Below are 24,014 nucleotides of genomic sequence, written 5' to 3' on the forward strand. Positions count from 1 at the left end.
TCATTCTAAAACTCACAGAATTAGTTCAGTGTAATTTTTAAATTCATATAGTAGATCATTAATCGTTTATATTATACATAAAATATTGACGATATTCTACTGAATCATTAACACCTTAAGTATTTAGACTCTCATAGAACTTTTTTTGTTCTTTATAAAGTTAGTGTAATCTTTGTATTGATAAAAAGCCACAAAATATTTCAAAAAAATTGTGACAACTTAAAGCAGAATCGATACAACACAATGCAAAACATATTCGATAGAACTTCCAATACAATCAATAATCAAAAAGAAGGTATTCCATTTACTACACTGCTTAAATTTTGGATCATGGTGATATCACGAAATGTTAGTTACTAAGTTTCCCCATTGTTTGTTTGATAAGTTAGTCTTGGGATTAACAAACCTCGCCACTAGTCAGAAGGATAATATTTAGCTATGTTATGGGGAAAGTAGGAACGAGAGAGTAGTCTTCGACAGGGAGTTTACTGCACATACGAACAAAAGAACCAGTAATGAGTTAATATTATTATTTGTTGTACTTTCCAAAGGATCACAAAGTAATGAGTTACTTTGAAAGAACTATTGTTCGGATAATATAACTTGCATGACCATTTGTGTTGCACTCATAAATGACCACCTTGGCTCTCTGCTGCATAAATTTTAAATTTAATATTATATGGCTTGGTTATATAATTTACAAAAAAAAAATACTAATGAGATGAACTTGAAATCAGATCGTTTTTAAAAACCAAAACAAATTATTCTTCTATGTGATTTTTCACTGAAAATATCAAGATATTTTAAAATTCTAAATTTGTAAATGTAGACAGTGATCGTTCCTAAGACAATAGGATCTTCGGGCTAGAACGACCTAAGTGACACTCGGCTAAATCATGTGAACTCAGATATTGGTTGTAGAGATTTTTTCTCAGGCATGAACTTTGACAATAGAGGAATGAAAGGATAATGTCCCCATTGACGAATGGGGAACTAAGGATGATGATGGTTAGACAATATAAGGTTTTGGTAATGAGAGCCAATTGGAGCAGTATGCTCAACTGCTACTATTATCGAATTGTCCCAGAAGTCTTAACCCTATCTGCTCCAATAGGTCACAAACTTACGATCCGTTGATCTCCTAGATATCAAGACCAACTGAGGAGGCTATGGAATTGTTACAACAATAACATATGGTCAACTTTTATCTCTAAACGTAAATCATTGAGTCTTGCGTGAATTATAATTTATCCAATTAAGAAAAATTGTAGTTCACTATGCTTTCCATAACCCTTGAAAGAACAGAGAGCCATTGGAAGAAGACCACTGCTTAGTAAGATCACTGCAATGAACAAGATCAGGAATAATCAAAAAGATCGCATCAAAGAACAGTGTTTCAAGATAAGTGCTTAAATACTGGCCAAAGCAAGAGGCTGTATGGTGTTGATATCCACTTATGCCCCTTTAACAACACGAGAAAGTAAAGGATGTTTTTTAAGTCCGATAGAACTTGAAATTATAAAGTAAGTTTAACATTGGGAAATGATTTCGGCCATATGACCACCGCGGCAGCATTCTGGATGTCCAATTTTGGACCACTTTTTGTCACAAATAACACGAACAATGTTGGCCTAAAAGGGGTCATTTTGTTGCTGGTTTATCAGCATAAATCAGTGATTTCACGTCGTCAATTAACAGCTCTATTACTCGAAATCAAGTTTTCGTTAAATTTTGATTTCATTGCGGTCTATGACACGTAGCGCCATCCTGTTGAAACCACATTTCCCCCGTATCAATGTCATCCATATTTTCAAATAAAAATCATTGATCATGGTGCGATAACGATCTTCATTGACCGTAACGCAAGCTCTGTCTTAATTTTTTAAGAAATAAGGTCCGATGATGCCACCAGCGTGTAAACCGCACTAAATGGTACATTTTTCTGAATATAATGGCGTATGTAGAGTCTGTTGTGGATTGGTCTCACTCCATATTCTATAAGTTGCGCAAATGATAACTGATTTTCAAAGTAAATTTAGATTTAGTAGCGTTGTTCAAAATGATTTGCCAGAGTATACTTTTCATAAATGTTAAAAAGTGCTTGTAGTATGACAGTTCGTTTGACAGATGTCGTTTTTATATCCTTCACCATGACTGGGCAAGGTTATATTATAAAATTTATTATATTATATAAATTAATTTATTGTTGAATTAATTCATAATAGTACTCATTCAACTTTTGTTTATTCAAATCTAATACAAATTTAATTAGTTGTATAAATAATGAATTCTCAAATGAATGAATTCAATACATTTGAAGTGCAAAGGAATTAAGCCTATGAATTAATTCATACTGAATTCATTCATTAACGGAATAGTTGATTTCGAAAATGGAACTAAGATTAATTCAATCGAACCTTTAGTTCGGTTACATCTACAAATAAGTATATTCTTTATCAAACGATTTGGAAGAGTAACAAAATAAATATTAAGTAAATTTATAAAACAATTTTAATAACAAAAAATAGTTAAATTTTTAATAATATTCCTATTGATTTAAATTTGTTGATCTGCGATCAGTTGTTATACAATTTTCAATGATGGACGAATTTCCAATTAGGTACACGAAGATCTAGTTTATACTAATCAGTATGTGAAGTGAGAATAAATCGAATCTAAAGTAAATATTTTTTGATCTGATTTTAAAAAGAATAGAAAAGGTCTTCATTTAATTTTATTTTAGTTTTAATTAATATTTACTATATTGAATAACTTTTAATTAAACATTTTTTTTATATTAACTTTTTTTATAGTGGGTCCAAAAATATGTTCTACCCAGCCAAAATAGTTTTTCAATTAAGAATGCCAATTCCACCTACGCAAGGTAAGTTTAGTATTTATTAAATAAGATTTGTAATAAATGTACATAAATGTAAATACAAAACACACGTTATACACCTAAAATAAATTATTTTGCTAAATACACCTACTTTTTCAACACACTATTGCTTTACCCCCACACACACACACTTGCACTTATAAATACACATACACAAAAGCTTTTCATTTAATATTAAGCTCCTGCGAAGGACCAACTTATTTATATCTAAAGAAAACTCTCTCTAAACTTTCGCGATCAGCTCAAAACTTATGTTTGTCTCTCTTTCTAAACTTTATTTAACTTCTTACTCCTAACAATTATATAGACACGTTTCACAGCCGGAAATGACAATTTTAAAACCCTAACAGGGTGGTATTTATGTCTATATAAAAAATGTTTTAAAAATTAATACTTTTTCCTCCTGCGTTATATTCTATTTCTTCATCTCCTTAATACTTTCTACTATCTGCCTTGGTATGTTATTTTTTTTTTTTGTTATTCAAAATTTTTCATTATTTAACTCAATTTTTTTTTTCTAAACCTTTTTCGAATTTTTTATTTTTTTTCAACAGTGGTGTTTCTATAGAAATAACAAATAAAGATATTTGTCCTCCTATTAACACAATTTCGGAAAAAGTTCCTAATACTACTAATTAACTGCTTATAATTAGTTAATACTCCTACTCATTAGGTTTCATTGTAATATAAATCAATAATTAAATAAAGTACATTTAACAGCGAATAATTATGTAATTATTTTACTTTACTAAAATATATACTCGTATTACTAAAACTTTGTTTATATATGCATTTAATAATGTGTGATATTTGTAAATATTTTTATTACTAACACTCTTATTATTATTATTATAATTATTATACTCGTATTTATTATTAATTCAATTGTTTATTAGTTAAAATTGTAATTAACCCCTTGCATTTATTTACGTTACTACTATTTGATAAGTTTTTTGTTTTGTTTGTTTCATGCTTTTTTAAATCAGATTTATAAATGATCATTATTAAGAGCTTTGGGTCATCCAAAAATTAAGTGAATAAAATTATTATTTGAAACGATTTTTATAAACAAATCTAAATATTAAACAAAATTCTATAATTATTTTGCGATTTATACTTAATTTATATTAAACTATATTAAGTGGACCACACAACTATTTTATAAGAATAATTCCTCTTATTTGATCTTTGCTCCAAAATGTCTTGTGTCACCATCGATACTGCAGAGGTACTACTCTGTATCCCTGATGTATGTTCATACTTTAACGTGCAACAATTTTACTGTAGCTTCAAGATATTTAATTTCGATTTTGAAAATGATCTAAAAGATTAAAAATGTTGCCGATATTCAAGTGATGTATGTTAATATTTTCCTATATTCATGGATCTAAGAGAGGAAAACTGAAGAAAATTATTGTTTAGTTAACATATTTGTGAGTGCTCGATCTACGAATTCACAAAATTCCTTAAACCGCTAACCTAAGTAAGTATTCAATTCGATGTCATTGGATGACCCTGTGTTAACAATATTACCTGAATAGTTTGGTAACATTCATGAAATTTAATGTGAAAGGTCATTACATATTCATGCAATCATGTAAATTTGTTCATATTTTAAATAAAAAATGAAAAAACATTCATATTTTTATACATAAGCATTTATTGAACTTCTTGGGGCTATATTCTTTTAAACCCCAGAGTATTTAACGTTCTGATTAGAGTGTAGGCTTCGTTAAAAATCTAAAAAATGTGTTTGGTTTTAAAATGTAATTGGAGACAAATAAAAAATTCAATAAAAAATTTAATATAATGAAATAAACTGACTCTATTTCTAATTCTGGTTATATACAAACCTATCATCATTTGTATCGGAATGGCTTCAATTTCTATTAGATTTTGTTCTACCTTCGTTAGACTCCAATTAATTTTGTTAATTAGCAAAAAATTAATATTTTATTTTTTTAATTTTGAATTGGCAATGTTTTGCTTATTAAATCAAAAATAAAGTAGATGTTAATTAAAACTTGAAGTAACCCCAATAATATTAAATAAAATTAAATTTAACCGAAGTTGGTTTTATTCCAAAAATTTTCGTTTTACTCTTTGTGGAAAAGCTAAATACTAAAATAATTCCACTTTCGATCGGAATAGAATTCTGTGACAGCCCTGAACATTCTCGAGTTTTTATAATAACTTCAATAATGAACTTCTTATAGGTCTATTTGGGTTAAATACTTTTTGTTGTATGAATTTTCATGTTCAAAAAACATCAAATAAAACTAAGGAAAATAATTCCCGGGAATTCTCGCACAATTTCCCGGGATTTCGGGATTGAAATTATTGCGGAATTCCCGGAATTTTTCGTCCCGGGTATTCCCGTGAAAAACTCTAGTAGTTCTGATATATTTTTAACTGTTTATATTCATTCCGCTTTTGTCTAGACACAAAATGGACAGAAAAGTCTTAAATAAACCCAAATATTATAAAACAGTAATTTGTGGAGTTCGAAATTCTCCAATAGATTACTTCTGATGGCAAAAAATAACTATTTTCTAAAGTGCAATACAATGTAAACTTTTAATGTGACTACACTCTAGGTTACTTAGAGACTGTAAAGTGACAATTGACTTCACGCTAGCTAACACGGGATGTCAGTATACTTCAGCAAAAAGAAAATAAACTGTATGAGAATTATAGCAACACAATTTGTATAAAACCACAAAAAAGTGCAGTACAAAATATACGTTTAAAGTGACTACATACTAGATTACTTAGAGACACTTAAGTGACATTTGATTTAATGCTAAATTACCTGGGATGTATTAGTAACCCATTGACTTCTCTCTGCACTACAAAGAGCACATACGTGTCAAATATATAAATTGGATTCAGCCTAGTGATCAGGCATTAGTTATAATTACTGTCTATGGTACAATTCGTGTAGTAATTCTGATGTAACAACCTTGTGACAAGAAAGAAAAAAGTGTAGTTTCGTACGATTATTTGGTATACTAACCATAACTAAGCCTGGAATGTCGTTGTACTGATTGAGTTTTCCTGCATGTTCAGTTCTCGTTATATATTTTCGCATTAGAAGTTCTTACGACATTATGATAGTTGTGTTTTCTCTATCGATCGGTCCTTTGTGGAAAAGTATTTGTCCCTTCCGCTTCATTAATACCGCCTGAGCTTCTACAGATTCGATCTATAAAAATTCCTGTTGTTTTCAGTGTTAGTTATGGCATTTGTAGGGACAGCATTCAATATTGATATATTTCCAGCGATGCGCAGTTCCTACGATACACAGTGATGGAATTCCAAAAAGTGGAAATAAGTCTGTTATTTCTAAACGGAGTAGTTGAGTTTTGGTTTTGAATTTAGCTTTACAAAGAGGGCGGAGCCTCAAGGCTCCAGAGTATCGTACCTCGGAATATTGTTTACGAGATATTGGCATTTGAAAATTAATATTTCCAAATCTTTCCCAATTTTTTTTAAATATCAAAAATTATGTGCATTAATCGATTTTTGTATGAAAAAAATGTTGGTGTTGTATGAAGAAATATTAAAAACAAACAAATTTTATTTTTTTGTTAAGATTTAGTGTGTTTAAAAAAAAAATTAAAATTAAGTGTAGATAACATTTCCAAAAATGCATCTGAAAATTGCATTTGCATCATGAATGCAGTTTTTAAAAACAAATATTTTTCTTTTTTTTTGACATACAATCAGATATCAACTTCATTAAAGAATACAATATGTACTTAGCACTAATTTGTACAATATTTTATTAGGATTGCCGCATAATCAACATATTCATGCAGTATTCCGGAGGGGCATTTGTATGGGGGCTATGTAAAATCAATAGGCCGATATTGCCCAAACGAACCTTACCAAGAGAGTGCATTTATGCAAAATTTCAGCCAGCTAACTCCTTTCGTTTGGGCCCTATGCATTTTCAACAGTCAGACATAGCTAGATCGTCATAAGGTAGGGCCAGATATGGCAAATATTTGACGAAAAAGACGTAACCGCTAAATAAAATATATTTTAATTCTTTTATTTATTGTCAAAACCTCTTTTTACTTTAGACAATTCAAAACAAATATTTAGTTTTATTTTATTTTATGCTGTTTGATCTTACAAAACACTTGTTTACACGCTTTTTATTCCCTTCACCATGAGTGGCAAGGCTATATATAAGTTTGTCATTCCATTTGTAATTTCTACATTTTTCATTTGAGGCCCCAAAAAGTATATATATACTGGATCGTTATAGATAGCCCCCAAATAACTTACATACATGATTCATACATCAATATATCGGGAAGTCTTCCGGTTCGGTTGCTATTTAAAATCGACAAAATCGGCCGACAAATGGCTGAAATATAAGGAAAAAACCGGGCAACTTAGATTGTTGGCCTATTTTTGATCTATATCTGGATTACAAAGTCATTAATATAGACAATATGGATATCTAATGATAGATATTTCAAAGTCCATTGCAACGATGTATATAAGCCTATAGTAAGTTGGACCGTCAAAATCGGGAAAAAAAAATTTTAATTTAAAAAAAAATTTAAAAAAAAATTAAAAAACAATTTCGAAATTTTTTTTTTTTTTTAAATTTAAATTTTGTTTACCTAAAAATATTTAAAAAAAATAATTTTAAAGCGTATTTGGTGAAGGGTATATAAGATTCGGCACAGCCGAATATAGCTCTCTTACTTGTTTGAGTAAATATTTGCCATGTGTGACCAAGGTACCTTTAGAATCTTATGAGGACCCAGAATATATATATATATACTTTTTGGTTCTAGGACCAATATTTCGATTTGTTACAAACGGAATGACAAAATCAATATATCCCCCATCTTTTTTAAAGGTGGATATAAAAATGTTATATATAAAAAAGAAAAAAATAAGTAATAGAAAATGTGCTAAATCCCAAAAAATTATCTATAAGTCGCCAGCGCACTTCTTTCAAAATGTAATTACACAGTGATACAATAAAGAGTGAAGTAGAAATGCCTGGGAATTGATACTAAAAATGTCTTTTAAAATGGGATTGGATACAAATAAAAAAATCCAATAAAAAATTAATATAAAGAGATAAACTGACTCGATTTTTAATTTTGGTTATATACAAACCTGTCACCATTTGTCATTTGTATCGGATCGGCTTAAATTTCCATTAGATTTAGTTCTACCTTCGTTAGATTCCAATTAACTCTGTTAATTCGCAAAAAATAAATGTGTTATTTTTTTTAATTTGAATTGGCAATGTTTTGCTTATTAAATATGTACTAAAATATTTCCACTTTCGATCGGAATAGAATTCTGTGACAGCACTGAACATTCACGAGTTGTTGGAATAATTTGAATAATGAACTTGTTATTGGTCTATTTGGGTTAAACCTTTTGTTGTATGAATATTCTGCATTTGTTTTGGAGCTTTAAGCATCAAGATAAAAGCACAAAGATAAAAGTGATATTTATCATTATAAATCATACCAAATAAGTAATAAATCTGCATTGACAGATTTCAAAAATATTTTCAACCAAGGACGTTTTTTGTCTGTCCTGTAAAATTTGTATGACAATGCTCTCAAGATTGACAGTTCTGAATTATAAACTGAAAAAAACAACGTCGTTGGTTAAAGCTTGTCTAAACCAGGTTTACAAAAAAACTAAGCCTTTAATAAAGGCTATTATATTTTAAAATAAGTTTTAACCTATATAAAACCAAGTTATTAATATATTTTCCTTAGATTAATGAACAATGAATAATAAATTGAATCAAGTTAAAGTTTAACACTTAGAGTTAGTTTCTGGGATAAAGATAATCTACATTCTTCGTTTAAACCTAGTTTAAATAAAAAAATTTGTTTCTCACTTATTGTTTATTTACTACCATGGTAGGCGTTCATATTGTTCAGGTTACGATGATTTTCGTCAAACAACCCGAATGCGAAGAGCGTAATAGAGCGTAAAAATACACACATTTCATTCAGTTTCTTGATGTTGTGGATATTTTATTTTTTACCCAAAAGAGCACAAAAATTAAATGCCTCTTTTTGCCTACCAATGCTTTACTACATAATCTAGATTTAACTCAGCATCATTGAGTTAAACCTAAGTATAAACGGTCAAAACACAAGCAGATGAAAAATAAAACAATAATAAAAATAAACAATTCAGCACAGCAGCTCTTTGTTTTGATTTGCTTTATTAACATCAATATAATATTTAAAATACATTTTATATACTTTAATGACACTTTTTCTTTTACAAAGTTAAAATTTAAAGTATTGCCATATTTATACGAAAAATTTTGAGGAATGCACATGTGATTTGACTGAAAAGTATGGCAATGCTAACAAAATTAATCCATTAGTGAGAAACACAATCATTGGTTAAATTCCGGGTAAATATGTTTCAGGTTTAATATAAAAGCGTGTTAAGCTACGTTTAACTGACAAGTTATAAACTAGCTCTTAATGTAACTAAACACACGACACAATTCGTGAAAGATCAACTATAGTTTAACGGGATATTGATTTGAATATTTTTAGTTAAATGGAAAATTATTAAGTTTCAATGCACGTATGCTTTACATAAATCATTAATGGTGGTTTAAGTAATCATTATTTAAACTCAGTTTAGGCATAACTATAATAAGCTTAAGCTAGCTTAATGTTATATTAAAATGGTTTTAAATAAGCCAAATTTAGTGTAAATATTTGAAATATTTTCATATGTGTTATATTAAATATATGTGTTATAATTTAATATGGTCGCTGGTTATGGATGGTGTTTTATTATTGTTATTTATTCATTGGCATTTGGTGTGTTTTTCATTAAAAAATTCATAAATCATATTTTTTTGTTTAGAATAATACATAATTTTTAAATAATAAATAAAAATTTCTGTTTTTTTTATATCTACTTCTGTACCCCCAATTATGTCTTTATGTTTGATGTTTTAAAATTGTGTCTTACACACAAAATTTATGAAAAAATTCATAAATTATATGAAACTTTATTCACACATATATACTATGTATTACTACAAAACATACATTTTCTTCTACATACATAAACAAAATAATTGTGGTTGATGCTGAATTCCAAAAACTGGAATACAAAATTTAAAAAAATTTGGAAAAAATTAAAAAAAAAAAAATACATAATTAATTTTAATTTTTGATGGATACACGAATTAACTGAAATTGAAAAAATATGAAAAAAAAAAGTTTTTCTTCATACAATTTGCAGAACTACAATTAATTGTGGAGGATGAAAAGCCAAAAAAAACTCACTAAATACTCGTCTTACACATGTGTTCTTTTTTCTATTTGTTTGTTTTTTTAATTTGTCTGTATCTATGTATCTTACATGTTCTTAATGTTTTTGTGGAAAATTCAACATTTTAATTAAATTGATTCATTTTATATAAATTTCTTTCCATTTAAACACAATGTGCTCTTAATAAACTCACAAAATATGAAATAAAAACCCAACGTTATTGAAATGAAATCATCAAACAAACAAAAATCCATAATTATAATAAAAATTATGGCAATTTGCTATATGTACCACAAAACACAAACAAATCAAAAACAAAATAATATGAATAATTATATTTTTAATGGAAAATTTATCATGAAAAACACTACAATTTCATACAAATTATTTGCATATAATTGAAAATTCTATGAATTTTTGAAACGCCACGCTTATTGAATTGATTTTGAACTTAAATGTGGCTGGTGGGCCATGTGGTTTTCAAAATGATTAAAAAAATCATCATCCATAATGACTGACTGGTGCTTGCTTGCTTGCCAATGAAATAAAAAATAATTAAAACCAAAACGCCACCACATCATCACTGTAACCAACGACCGACCATCTATCCATCCCACCAATGCTTGTTGCTTGTTCGCCACATCCACCAACATCCTGCCCGTTTGAATGCCCGCCATCTGTATCTAAAATTATGTGATCATTTTGAAATTGGGTGTTTGTGTTGATGTGTGTTTGTTTGTTTTAACTGCCTGCAGTGAGCTGACTTTGTACGATACCGGAAGTCCTGTATTTTCCCTTTCCTATCGTAACTATTAATTACTTAATCTCATCTTTAATATAAAATAAAACAAAACAATTCAAACTATAAAATATTATTTTCTCTGTAAGCTTTAAATTCATTGTTTTTTGTAAAAAAAACTTGTAAAACTCGCATTCATTATTTTGTAAATCGTAATTTTGCTCACAATTCTTTTTTAATTCAATTTACTTTTAATAAATTGTATTTTTTAATTTATATTATTTTTTGCCTGTTGTATTTGATTTTATTTATGTACAAATTATTGTAGTTTTTACTTAATTATTATTATTTTTTTCTTAATTTTTATTGTTTTTTTTTCTAGCAATTTATTTAATTAAATTTTGTAAATTACAAAATAAAATATAAATTTAGTCATTTTGTTGTAGTGTCTGTGTTTTATTTAAATTTTACACTTTTTTTGTTTATGTTTCCTCTGCAAATTGTTTATAAATCTTTTATAGATGGTTTCCTTTTGCAAATCTTGTAACTGCTTTTTAATAATACATCTTGATATAGAATATTTGTAAAAATTGTGTCTAGTAAGTATTTTACATATCCATACCTAGTATAACAAAGTAGTTAAAAAATATACAAGTCATATGTACAGAATCGAAGTAACCTGACCCTTAAGAAAATAATTTTGTTTCCTTGTTTTGTGAAAACTTAGTTTTTGTCCTTTTGGCAGATGGTCCGTAAAATTATCTAATCTTTTTATATCAAATCATTTTATATTCGCCCATTTTCTGAAAAGAGCATGTTGTTTAAAATTTGCGTTTTCGATTTGAAAACGCCGAACAGGTGTTCTGACAAACGAAAACGCTAGAAATTTAGCGTTATTAAACCACTAGTTCTGAATATGCGTTTTCAAACAGTAAGCGATTTGAAACCGCTGCGTTTTCCACAACATGGGCCATTGTCAGATACACGAGTTTTGAAAATCTGACAGCGGCATAATTTTCAAATAAAAAACACATGCAAATAAATGTTCACAAATTTTGAGCGCAAAAAATCTATTCTTACAATTCTGGGGCAATCGTATCGAAAAAAGATTTCGATATCGAAATTATTATAAAATGAACTACATTTCTTGCTCGATATCGAATGCCATAATCTCGAATAAGAAAATTACGATCAGTTTTACTCCATATCGAATGCTGTAATTCGACCTCTGACTACCCTGTGAACTGTCAATTATTTGCCTGACAATGTTGCCAGATAATGTTATTGTCAGTTAAAATTGTCTTAGATTAATATCTTCGACGTTTCAGAACCAACAATCGGGACAACTTTGTAATATATCCAATGAACTTTTCGACTTAACATATATTTTAGTTATTTCTTCTTGGAATATATTTGATACTTCATCAACAGAAGAAATAATAAAACGATTTGGAAGTACATTATTTTGCTTTATATCTCAAAGTGTGGACTGAGATCGAAAAATTCTTAACATATTTTTTTATTTGATTGAAATTATTATTACAATTTATAAAAAAATATATTTTTATAGTTTTAATCACTAGTGATGAAATTTTGAACCTTTTTCGGAAAACCTTCCATTATGGTTTTTAGTGTTTTCTGGCACTTTATTCGAACAGGTTGTCCATCTCCGTTTAAAATCTACCACACTTTTGGACACATTCTCTTTTAACAAAAGCCAAATATCCCTCCACTGGCCTTTGCTCCAGGCAGTTTAGAGGATTTGCCTCTCTTGTTACAAATACATTATTGTTCGTTTACCTGTCAAGACCTTTCCTACCATCAGGCCAAAAATAAGTGGGCACATTAAGAAGTCTTATGAATGGAAGTATGTTTTTTTTGGAAACTTTCCTTGATGTAAATTTCGGTATTTATAGAGCCCTTTGGGTCCTAAACATTTCTACAACATTCCCTCGAGCATCAGCAACATAAAAATATTGACCAGGAAGCTGCGAAAAATTGTCCATACGTACGTTTCGTAATCTATTATGACTTCAATTTCCGTGCTCTGTCTTTGGCCTCTAAATTTTTAGCAGAGTTCCTGTCAGGAACTTCTTGAGCGTTGTATGTTTTTAAACCTGCATTGGCTTTAACTTTTCGTACCAAATAGTCCGAGTACTGGGAGCTCTTTTCAAAATGCTTTCTATATCCTTCTACGTGAATAAGGTTTTCTATCAACGGACAAGTTTTCCCGCTACTGTTTAATAGCATTGGAATCAGTTTGACGGCAGACCTTTGATTGTTTGGCCAACTTTTTGTTGAAAATATATAATAATTTTAGTACGCACTTTTTTCTGGTCACTCATTTTAATCAGATTAACAACAAATGAACATAATTGACATTAAACATAATAACTGACATGCTTTACAAAAGTAACTTGATCAAAAAATAAATCAAATAAAACTTGGGTTAAAAGTTTTAAGAATTTTTCGATCTCAGTCCTTACATGAAATTTGAGCATTATGAAAATTATTTATTGTCAAATTAAAATTGAAAAATAATATTTTCTTGAGTTCTTCGCGGCCTTCCTCAAATATTTATACTGACCTCTAGAGGGCCGCGGATGTCCATTTGAGAACCGTAGTTTTTGACACTCTGTGACAGGTCACGAAAGTAAATATTATTGAATATTTTTTAAAATTCATTGAAAAAATTTTCAACTTTTTGCCACAATGGGTTAAGTAAAGTGATATGTTCTCTTTTATATGTCACGGGACTAGTAATTGACAAAAATGTAACCTCTGGAGTATGATAATATTTAATGTAATATTTTATTTAAGATACCAAAGGTCAAAGGTCATTATGACATCTAAACGTAAAATTTTGTTTTCATACAAGGTCAATCGAGATATAATCAAAGATATATCGATACTGATTTTCAAGTAGTCTTAACTATTTAACCAAAGGTCAAAGGTCATTATCACATTACCACGAATTGAATAGTTTTATGAATAAAAAATATCAAAAAATTTACCTTGGGTCTTAAGATTTTGTTAACTCATTAATTACCGGAAATTTAAACTTTGGAATTTTTTGATAAAATTTCAGGAACGTCTTATGTTATCATTTTTAATATTTTTGGAAAAAAAATTTTTGTTTTTGACGCATAGTTTTTGCCGTGTGTTTGACCACACGTTGGTACTGTTAAGTGTTTTGAAATCTTTTGTTCGGTACAATTTTTTTAGTTATTTATGTTGTTTATGGTATGTATTTTGGAAAGTATATTAGCAATTAATGTTTCAAAGTAGTTAGACGTAAACCAAGGTTACCATTAGATCGATTGTGTCGTAATTACAAAAAATATTTAATTACCAATGTCACTATCAGTACCAACGTGTGGTGAAACACACGCCGGTATTTGCTGCCACCTAGCGGCTTGTATATTCACCAGTACGCTGGGTAAATGGCCTTAGGTTCCTTTTTGGAGATTTAGTAACACACGGCAATACATATATAATAATTCTGATTTTTTTATATATATTATATAATTAATTTAAAAAGAGTCCATTTTTGTACCCTTTTTCAGTCACCACTTATGAAATGGAGAAAATTTTCCAAAAATATTTTATTGTTAAGAAATGATAAACGTGTGTTCAAACACACGGCGGTAAGAAATGGGTTAATGAAATCGATGACAATTTTTAAACAAGATCAACAAGATCGTTCAACAACTCAAAATTTGACATTTTGGCCAAACAGGTGTTTTTTCCCATCCACTACCTATTGTTCTTAGCAAAATTTGTTCCAAATAGTTTAGATAGCTATTTCTTCAATCTTTTTAAAAAACAAATTTTTAATTTTTTTTTCCAAATCAAAATCTTGTTTGACTTTTTTTTCAAAATGGTCCCTTTTAATTTTCAACATTTATCAAACTAAATGTTTTGTAACTCAAAACATGAAATTTTTGACTTTGTTGTCGTTTTTTTTTTCAAAAATGTGACTACAATATGACTAACCTTGGTGCAAATTTCATCACAATTTGTTGGGAGCTATGAATAATTATGGACCGATCGCCAAAAAATAGGTGACATGTGTTCTGTATATATGAAACCTATTTGTGTTGAATCTTATTTGGATACAAACATCTTTAATCTATACTCGTTAAAATGATTTTCGAAAGTGGACCTTATATGGGAGCTATGACTAATTATGGACCGCTCGTAAAAAAATTTGTTGACATGACTTTTGTATATATACGAGTGAATTTTATTTAAATACCAACATTTTTAAGATATTTATGCTCTTTAAAGTGATTTTTTGGAAGTGGGCCTAATATGGGAGCTATGACTAATTATTTAACGACCGTTAAACTATTTGGTGGCATGATTTGCGTATATATGAAACTTATTTTAGTTAAATTTTATTTGGATATTAACATATTTCATTATGTTCATTAATGAAATTTTAGAAAGTGGTCCGATCTTGTATAAAACTTATTTCTGCTGAATTTGATTTTGATATCTATATAATTAAGATATTTATTAGAGCTTAACTCGTATCAGATCGGGCAGTTGTATGTGGGCTAGAAGAAGTAATGAACCGATTTATTAGGTTATTTTTTATTTCCAAAACTGCTGATCTAAAACAAGGCGAAAAGGACACATTCACTCAATTTTGCAATGCGACTAAAATTAAATCGAGCAATCGAACAATATCAGATAAATGTGCTGCAAATGTCTTACAATTGTGTGAATTTACAATTTTTGTCTGGGAATATTGTGAGAGAAAGAATTTTTTGATAATTGTTCGACTAATAGTTGATAACAATATTGTCAGATATCCCACAATCGTGTGAACACATTTCGTTGTCATTTTCAGACATTATCTGATCACTGTATTTTGTTAGATGCGCGATATTCGACATCTGACAACGGCATCATTCGCCCCTATCGTGAAAAACATGTGAAATTTATGTTCCCATGAAATATCCCTTTCCCTCGAAAGGAATAGTTGATTTTGTTCGTAACAGCTGTTATTGTTTACAAAATTCCATCTAAAAATTTCACATGTTGGGGAATTTTTTCACATGAACAAAGTTCATGAACGAAAAATGGGAAAAGGGAACACATTTCATGTGAAATATTAATTTGCGATAGGGGTGATTGTCAGATAAAAACAAGCAATGAATGGTAAACAAAGTGTGTGAGCGCAAAAAATCAATTGTGACAATTCTGACTACACACTGTGGTTCCAAATCAAAATCTAGGTGGACAAAATTATGAAAATCAGTATCTTCAGAATTTGGAAAAACTAAGTTTTTTCGGAAGCTTACAATCTGCTCACCTCCAATACAAATGCGTTTTTCAATTGGACATTTCGTTTTCTCGACAGAAGCGCCAGAAGTTCAACAAATTTTGAATCATATTTTCGTTAATTTTTTTTAATATTTTACTGCTTTACTAAATTAGATATATCTCAATGGTTTTACCATATAGAAATTCATACTTCAAAACATAGATAAACATTGATATAGGCTTTTATTAAATGTGTATCTTATATTTATGGGCCTATCCATTTTCCTGTTATAGTTCTTTAAACTTGGTTCTCAAATATACTGATATAAGAATGTTATATAGCTTGCAAAAAAAAAACGACCGTCGAAGGCCGTCCAATGACTATATATGTACATCATTTATAGAAACTTCTGGGGAATGTCTTTGTAAAAAAATTGTAGCCGCCAGCACCCGCCGAAATACGTTTTTTTTAATTTTTACGGAATGGAATTTTTAGAAATATTTCTTTATTTATTATTGATTTTTATATATCTAGACCCTACTGTAACTTGAAATATAGTAAATACAGATCTTTTTAAAAATTTAGTTTATATTAAAGTTTTTTATATGTATATCTAGACCCTACTGTAACTTGAAAGTTTATATTGATCTTTTGAAGATTTTTTTTTGGAATCGAAGATACCAATTTTATTTAAAAAGAGCGCCAAATAATTTTGTCCACCTAGATTTTGATTTAGAACCACAGTGTTACAGTGGGAACAGAAAATGTTTTGCCTGACGAAAATTCTTAAATATCAGATAATTGCCAGATTTTCTGACAAATGTCTTGTGGCTATTTGAACTGACAATCTACATTGTGGTGAAAATTTTTCATTGTCTGGTCATATTCAGCTAGGTCTGACAATATTGTTAGATCTGATCGTCTGAACAAAGCTTAACAAGCAACACTATAAACAAAAGTTGACATTACAAAAATATATCATCAGATTCAGAATAGCGAGATTGCGAGGTCAGAATAACTAAAATCCGGTTTTAAAAAATGACAAAATTTTCAGCCTAAATCCATTAATCTGCCTTTCTTAAGCAGACATTTTTTGAAATGAAACAAAATAGTAAAGGCAACATCTTTTTTATTGACTTATTTATTGCTTATTTGTGCACACAGAAAAAACAGATTCGTGATAGCAACCGAATTTGTTGCCAATCGAATGATTCTACCTTAGTGACCGAATTTTACAGTTGTGGCTATAGAATTTTAAAAGGGGTAACAAAAGTTTGGTTGCTATAATCGAAATTCTTCTTTGTCAACTGTCTTTCTGTTGATAGAATCGAAAAATTCTATGTGTACAACCGAATCATTCGATTGGCAACAAATTCGGTTGCCATCACGAATCTGTATTCTCTGTGTAGAATAGTATAGTCCGAACGAAACAAAGATTTTTAGACCAAAACCTTACCCAAAACTAATCTAAATTTATCTAATGTACCGAATTTCCGAAATATAATCCAACATGTATTCGATTAAGAACTTCTTTACATTATTCTTCGAATCATATGTTTTGATTCATTAAAAATATCCATTGATGTTGATTCTCCTTCTTAAATACTTGAATGTTTTCTAGGAAATAGTAACATATTGCTTCTAGACTAGAGGGCTCTATTTATGAAAATTGTATTTTTATACCCAGCTCCATAATTGTGGGTATATGATTGTGTCTATATATATTCTCGGTCTATACAACATTCTAACTATGTCCGTCTGTCTGTTGGAAGCACGATAGGGAGTAGTGGAAATGACTTAGGTAGATAAAATGTCCTTGTTGATCAGAAAAGTTTGGTATTGAAAATCGAAAATCGATCAAGTAAAACCAGAATTATGGACCAAAATGTGACACAAACTCTAAAAAAGTTGATATTTTTCAAAAATGATTTACTATTTTCTTTAAATATGTATATTGCGTATAATATCATGAATTTTTGCACACGTTGTTCCAATGATACAAAATCAAGTTCTGTTGAAAACGATAAGTATCGATCCATGATTTATCTCAGCCCTCATACAAATTTCTTCCAGGAATATGGCTCTTTTAAAGACTATAGAAACCGAAAATAGTTCAACATAAATAATACTAAATCGTCGTACCAAATTGTACGAAGAGCCCATAATCGGCCATAGCTCCCATAGATGGAGCTATGTTTGCCGTTGCGCAAACATATAATTTGTTGATCACAAATGTTTGAAAATGATTAGGACTATTTATATAATGGATGTTTTATTAATTTCAAAGTTGAGATAATACAGTTCTTCCGGCTATTTTAGTTTTTTTATTTTTTTTTTTGGAAATTATAGTAGTAGTAATATGGAAAGCATTGTTCTGGATTGTATAGCTGTATAGAACACATATCAGTTTCGAAACAATTTCATGGAGTAGCTACAGATTTTATAGTAGTCACATGTAAACCGTAGAGGATGATATACAGGCTTGTCAAACATTTTGTTCGGAATAGTTTCAATTCTGTAGTCTTTATTTCGATCGATTTCTTTTTAGGTTCTTCAGATTCCGTGTAATTTATTAATTCCAAAAATATTTTATAATTCGACAGCGTTTTTCATATACAAACAAATGTGAAGGTTTTGGTACAGAAATTGATAAAAATTTTAGAAAACCAAATAATTACAATCAAATATCAATTCCACTTTGAAAACTGAAAGTGGTTTCATTCCGAAAGAAATTTTCGTTTTACTTTTTCTGAAGAAGATAAATACGGAATTAATTCCACTTTCAATCGGAATGGAATTCTGTGACAGTATTGTACGGTTTTGGTTGAGTTCTCGAGGTAGCCGACTTTGACTTACTGTATTTGTATTACAAACACTATTTTTAAGCATAAGTCCTTTTTTTGATATTTTTAACAACTAATATTTTAAGAAAACGTTGTTGATTAATTAATACTCTGCGGGTAATTTGTATCAACTAGTTTAAATGCAACAGACGCCTGTGAAACAAGTAAGAGAGCTATATTCTTATATACTTATGTATATTCCCTTCACCAAATTATACTTCAATATACAAATTTTAAATATTTTAAATGTAAACAAAATTAATTTATTTTTTCGAAAGCTGTTTTTTTTCATTGTTTGGAAAAAAAATTTTTTAAATTTTTTTATTTTTTTTTAAATTTTAAACATTTTGTGATATTTAACGAAAAAAAAACTTGTGAAAAAAATTGATTTAAAAAATATTTTTTCCGATTTTGACCCATTGTAGGTCCAACATACTATTATGGTCTTATATACGTCGTTGCAAAGGTCTTTGAAATATCTATCTATAGATATCCAGATTGTCTATATTAATGACTTAGTAATCCAGATATAGGTCAAAAATCGAGGTTGTCCTGGTTTTTTCCTTATATCTCAGCCATTTGTGGACCGATTTCCTCGATTTTAAATAGCAACCGATAGTATGAATCGTGTATGTAAGTTATTTGGGGGCTTCGGAAAGTTGATTTCAACAGACGGCCATGGCTTAATCGACTCCGCTATCTATAAGGATCTAGAATATATATACTTTATAGGGTCGGAAAATTACATTGTGGAAATTACAAACGGAATGACAAACTTATATGTATATACCCTTGTCAAGGAAGGTGAAGGGTATAAAAAGAACAGTTCATCCGAGTTACCATTCTCGGAACCAGTTCTTTGTCGGTTCCTTTTCCTGTAGTATGAACTAATTTTGAGATTAAATGCACTTTTTTCTGGTTGTTATATAAGAAATCATAACTTATCTAGTTACTATATTTATCTCGAAATTTAAAACAGATTATGACATTTAATTTTAATACCGTTAGCAGTATTTTTCAGGTTATTTTGTTTAATTTAAAAAAAACGTGCAGTTATAGGGTTAATTTATTTATAAATGTACCCTCATTTCATTACACGCCTCTGAGGTTTACAGGTGCTTTTAAGTTTGTCATGCAACCATGTAACTGCATAAAGTTCTAATTAAAGCTTAACATTATATAAAATAAAGCTTTTTACATTGAAAGCTTGAAGATAAAACAAAACGCAATTACAATTTAACACATACATACTTACAAATAAACAAACTTAATACACTGAACAAAATTAATTGAAATATTTATTTAAAATTTTTTGCTCTTTACAGAATTGCCTCAAATCCAGATGCAGAAATTGACATCAACAATGATGACGATGCGTAGCCATTACTGCGTAATGTAGACACAGATGACAGTGATGATGAAGATGATGATGATAACTGCATTAACATTAATAGTATTAAAATACTTGCCAATGGAACATCACATGTCATTAGCTAGCATCCATTGATATTCAAAACTACAAACAATATTATAATACAAATAATTCTAAACACATTTGAAACAAAATTCATGAGAAATCTAGATAAACTCTATATAAATTTAATAACAACACCAAAGGTATAAAAGATAATAATATTTAACAAACATATTGATTGGCAGACTAATAATGATTAGTTGAATACGTAATTGTGAAAAGAAAATACTTAATTTTATTAAAAGTAAATTAAAAAGTAAAACAATAATTACATATATTTAGGTTTTAAAAATATTGTAGATAAGAACAAATTTGGTTATTAATTACTATTTTATTTAAAATTTTTAAATTAATGAATTCATTTTTTAAATATGATTATGCTCTCTAACTATTGCAATTGTTTAAAAATGTTATTGGCAGCCAGAATAAGTGAGCAGGAAAAGCAAAAAATTTGAAACTTCAAAATGTAAATTTTAAACTTCAACACTTTTATAAAAAAATAGTCTGAAATAATAATTTTTAATATTCGTAATAACATCTGCAGCCCTTATTTTAATTTGCGATTTGTCACGTTCTTAATATTCTGGCCCGATTATAATTATTTTAGTTACAATGGGGATTGTTTTATTTTTTTATTTTGTTTTATTTTTCTTAAGTAATCAAAATTTGGTGCCTAAGTTTAAACAAAAATTTTAATTAATAATTTAAGCTTTAATGCAAAACTATAAATCTATTTTCAAATTGATTTACTTCATTTCTTAAATAGCAACCCTCGTATAACCATGACATGAAATCAAATAATGTTTTTAACTTTGTAAATTATGGAGTATTTTTGAATAGAGATGAATCTTTTGTTTTTTTTTGTCATTTTAAAAATTTCTTTTGCATTATTTTTTATGACATTCGTTCACCTCTATTTATTTATGCTCTGCTATAAATGTTTTCTCGAAATTTCTCGAAATTCTTTTTACACACTTTTCTATGCATTTTCAAAATTTATTTTATTTTTGCAATAATTTCTTAAACTACTTGTAGCAAAAGGCTGTGAAATTTTTTTCAAAATATCCTAAAAACAAAACTAAATCAAGTACTTGAAAGGAATTAAATTGTTTATTAAATATTTTCTCTAATTAATTACATACCTACTTAAACATCACATTTACAAATTGTTTTACTTAAGACATTAACAGGCTGATTTTATAAAATTGTTTAAGACATTCGATTCGGTTTAATTATTTCCAAATTAAATTCTTTTTAACATTTGAATTGTGGACATAAAAACTAAATTTTTAAAAAATATTTTTTTCATTTTATAAAAACTGTCTGTAAACTAGTTAAAAACTAAATTATAATTTACTTAAAATTTGTTTTACATATGTATTTTTATTTTTTAAATTTAAGTTATAATTTGAATTAAGTATTTTATTTTTAAATTGGTTACGCATCTAGCAGCAGTAGTGCAATGATGCTTTTTTGTCTCATCAAATAATTATTTTCAAATTAAAACATCACATTAAAAGAATACAAAGTTTTATAATTGAAATTCAATTAAGCTATAGCTAAATAATAGTAATAATAATGAATAAAATGTGTATAATAAAACAATATTTAAAAAAAAAATTAATAAAATATTTGTATGTATGAATTTATTTACTGTGTAATTAAATATTAGGGAAATAAGGAGTGAGATCGAAAAAATCTTAACATACATAAATGTTAATAAAAATGAAACCACTAAACCTACAGTTTTGATTTTATATTTAATTGATTTGTAATAATAAATTTATAAAAACTATTATTTTTATAGTTCTAATCAGTGTTGCCACAACCTCAAAATATTCGTATCCAAGTTTGATTAAAAAAATAACCAAAATGCTAAAAAAGTAACCAAAAACAATTTATTGCAAACGTCATGTTTTTAACTTTTTTTAAAAATATGAACGGAAGTATGAAATTTTATTTTTTTTTAATACATTTTACACAGGTTTTTATATTTCAAGATTTCAACATTTAGAATATTATGAAAATAAATTCTTAATAGCAAAATATTCTGAAAAATCGACAGAAATAATTTTTAATTAATTTTTTTTTTTAACATTTTAAAATATTTTTTTCCAGTTTCATGCCTTTTTTGATATTTTTTTTATTTTACACAATTATTTTTACTGAATGTAAATAATTAAATTTTTTTAAAATGTACTTTATTTTGTCTAACCTCTATATGAAATACCTGACTTAAATATATTTTTTCAAATAGTGGCATAGATTTTCAAATTTTACACTTTTGCTGTATTTTTGCTGAACATTTTTCATTTTACTTATCGGTCACGGTGGGCGTGACCGATCCTTTTTGATTTCAATAAATTTCTAGACTTTTGCTTGGATATAAACAATTTTATGCGAAAAAATCAATTTGGATTGTAGGCGTGGACTTTTTTGATAAAATTATTTTTTTTTTAATTTAGTCCATATAATTCTCGGTGCCAAATTTCAATGCTCTACGACCACCCCTTATAATTTTTGCTCAAAAATGTATTGCATTTGGATTGCATGGGCGGTATGCGGGGGGCATGGCCGATTTTAATAAATCTTAGCATACGTTCTTCTTTTGTTTCAGAAAATATATGTGCCAAATTTCTAGACTTTTACTTGAATAGGAAAAATTTGATGCGAACAAATCTATTGGGATTGTATAGGTTGTGGGCGTTGGGCGTGGTCGATTTTGATACAATTTTATTTGTTTCTTAGTTTGGTCCATATAATTATCTGTGCCAAATTTCAGAGCTCTACAACCACTCCTTATAATTTTTGCAAAAAAATGTATGAAGCCGTCCCTCTGTGGGGCGGGTTAGTATATTACAGATTACACGCCGATCCGCAAATTTCCGCAACTAACTTCAGCATTTTTATTATCTTAAGAATCAGATTAATACAATGAAAAATAAACCTATGGGGGAATCTTGGGGGAACACAACTAAAACTTTAAGTAAACATAATGAAGTTTTACAAATAAGTAACAAACATATAGGTTAACTAAAACATTAATTTCACAAGAATTACAACACAAGTTAATTTTTATTATTTTCTAAAGATAAAATAAATACCTTTAACTTCAAAATCCATTGAAAATAATTTAATTTTGTAGACTACAGCAATTGCAAGACCGTTTTGAAGTGCACTTTTGGTTTGAATTATTCTTCCAGCGTTTAGCTGCGCTTTGCAAATGAATATTTGCTCATGCTTTCAATTTTATTTTTAAAAAGTCCCGTTAGATTTCCATTTTTACAATTGAATATACAATTTTCGTTATTGGTTGAATTTCAAATACAAAAATTATTGAATAGATAATTTTTGTAATTGAAAAAACAAAAAATAACAAAAATGTGTTTTTAATTACGAAAATTATCTATTCAATAATTTTTGTATTTGAAATTCATCCAATAACGAAAATTGTATATTCAATTGTAAAAATAATCAAA

The 24,014-nt window shown here is 28.3% G+C and overlaps 1 protein-coding gene across 5 annotated transcripts in view; it reads left to right on the forward strand.

The window, feature by feature from the left end:
• Window positions 1–22,164, forward strand: part of Mvl (Malvolio) — a 46,374-nt gene extending 24,210 nt beyond the window's left edge. The window contains exons 11-12 of one of the 5 annotated variants that reach the window (XM_065509208.1): window positions 2,814–2,884; window positions 3,454–3,619. In XM_065509208.1, the coding sequence (XP_065365280.1) occupies window positions 2,814–2,884; window positions 3,454–3,538 (156 nt within the window). In that variant the 3' untranslated portion in view covers window positions 3,539–3,619. Of the gene's footprint in view, window positions 1–2,813; window positions 2,885–3,453; window positions 3,620–10,152; window positions 10,202–10,959; window positions 11,061–11,325; window positions 11,389–20,386 lie in introns of those variants that run through there. The other 4 variants (XM_065509222.1, XM_065509229.1, XM_065509234.1 and 1 more) reach the window with 4 other exon arrangements.
• The last annotated feature ends 1,850 nt before the right edge of the window (window positions 22,165–24,014 follow it).

The sequence above is a fragment of the Calliphora vicina genome, chromosome 1, assembly GCF_958450345.1.
Source record: "Calliphora vicina chromosome 1, idCalVici1.1, whole genome shotgun sequence".
Classification (NCBI taxonomy): domain Eukaryota; kingdom Metazoa; phylum Arthropoda; class Insecta; order Diptera; family Calliphoridae; genus Calliphora; species Calliphora vicina.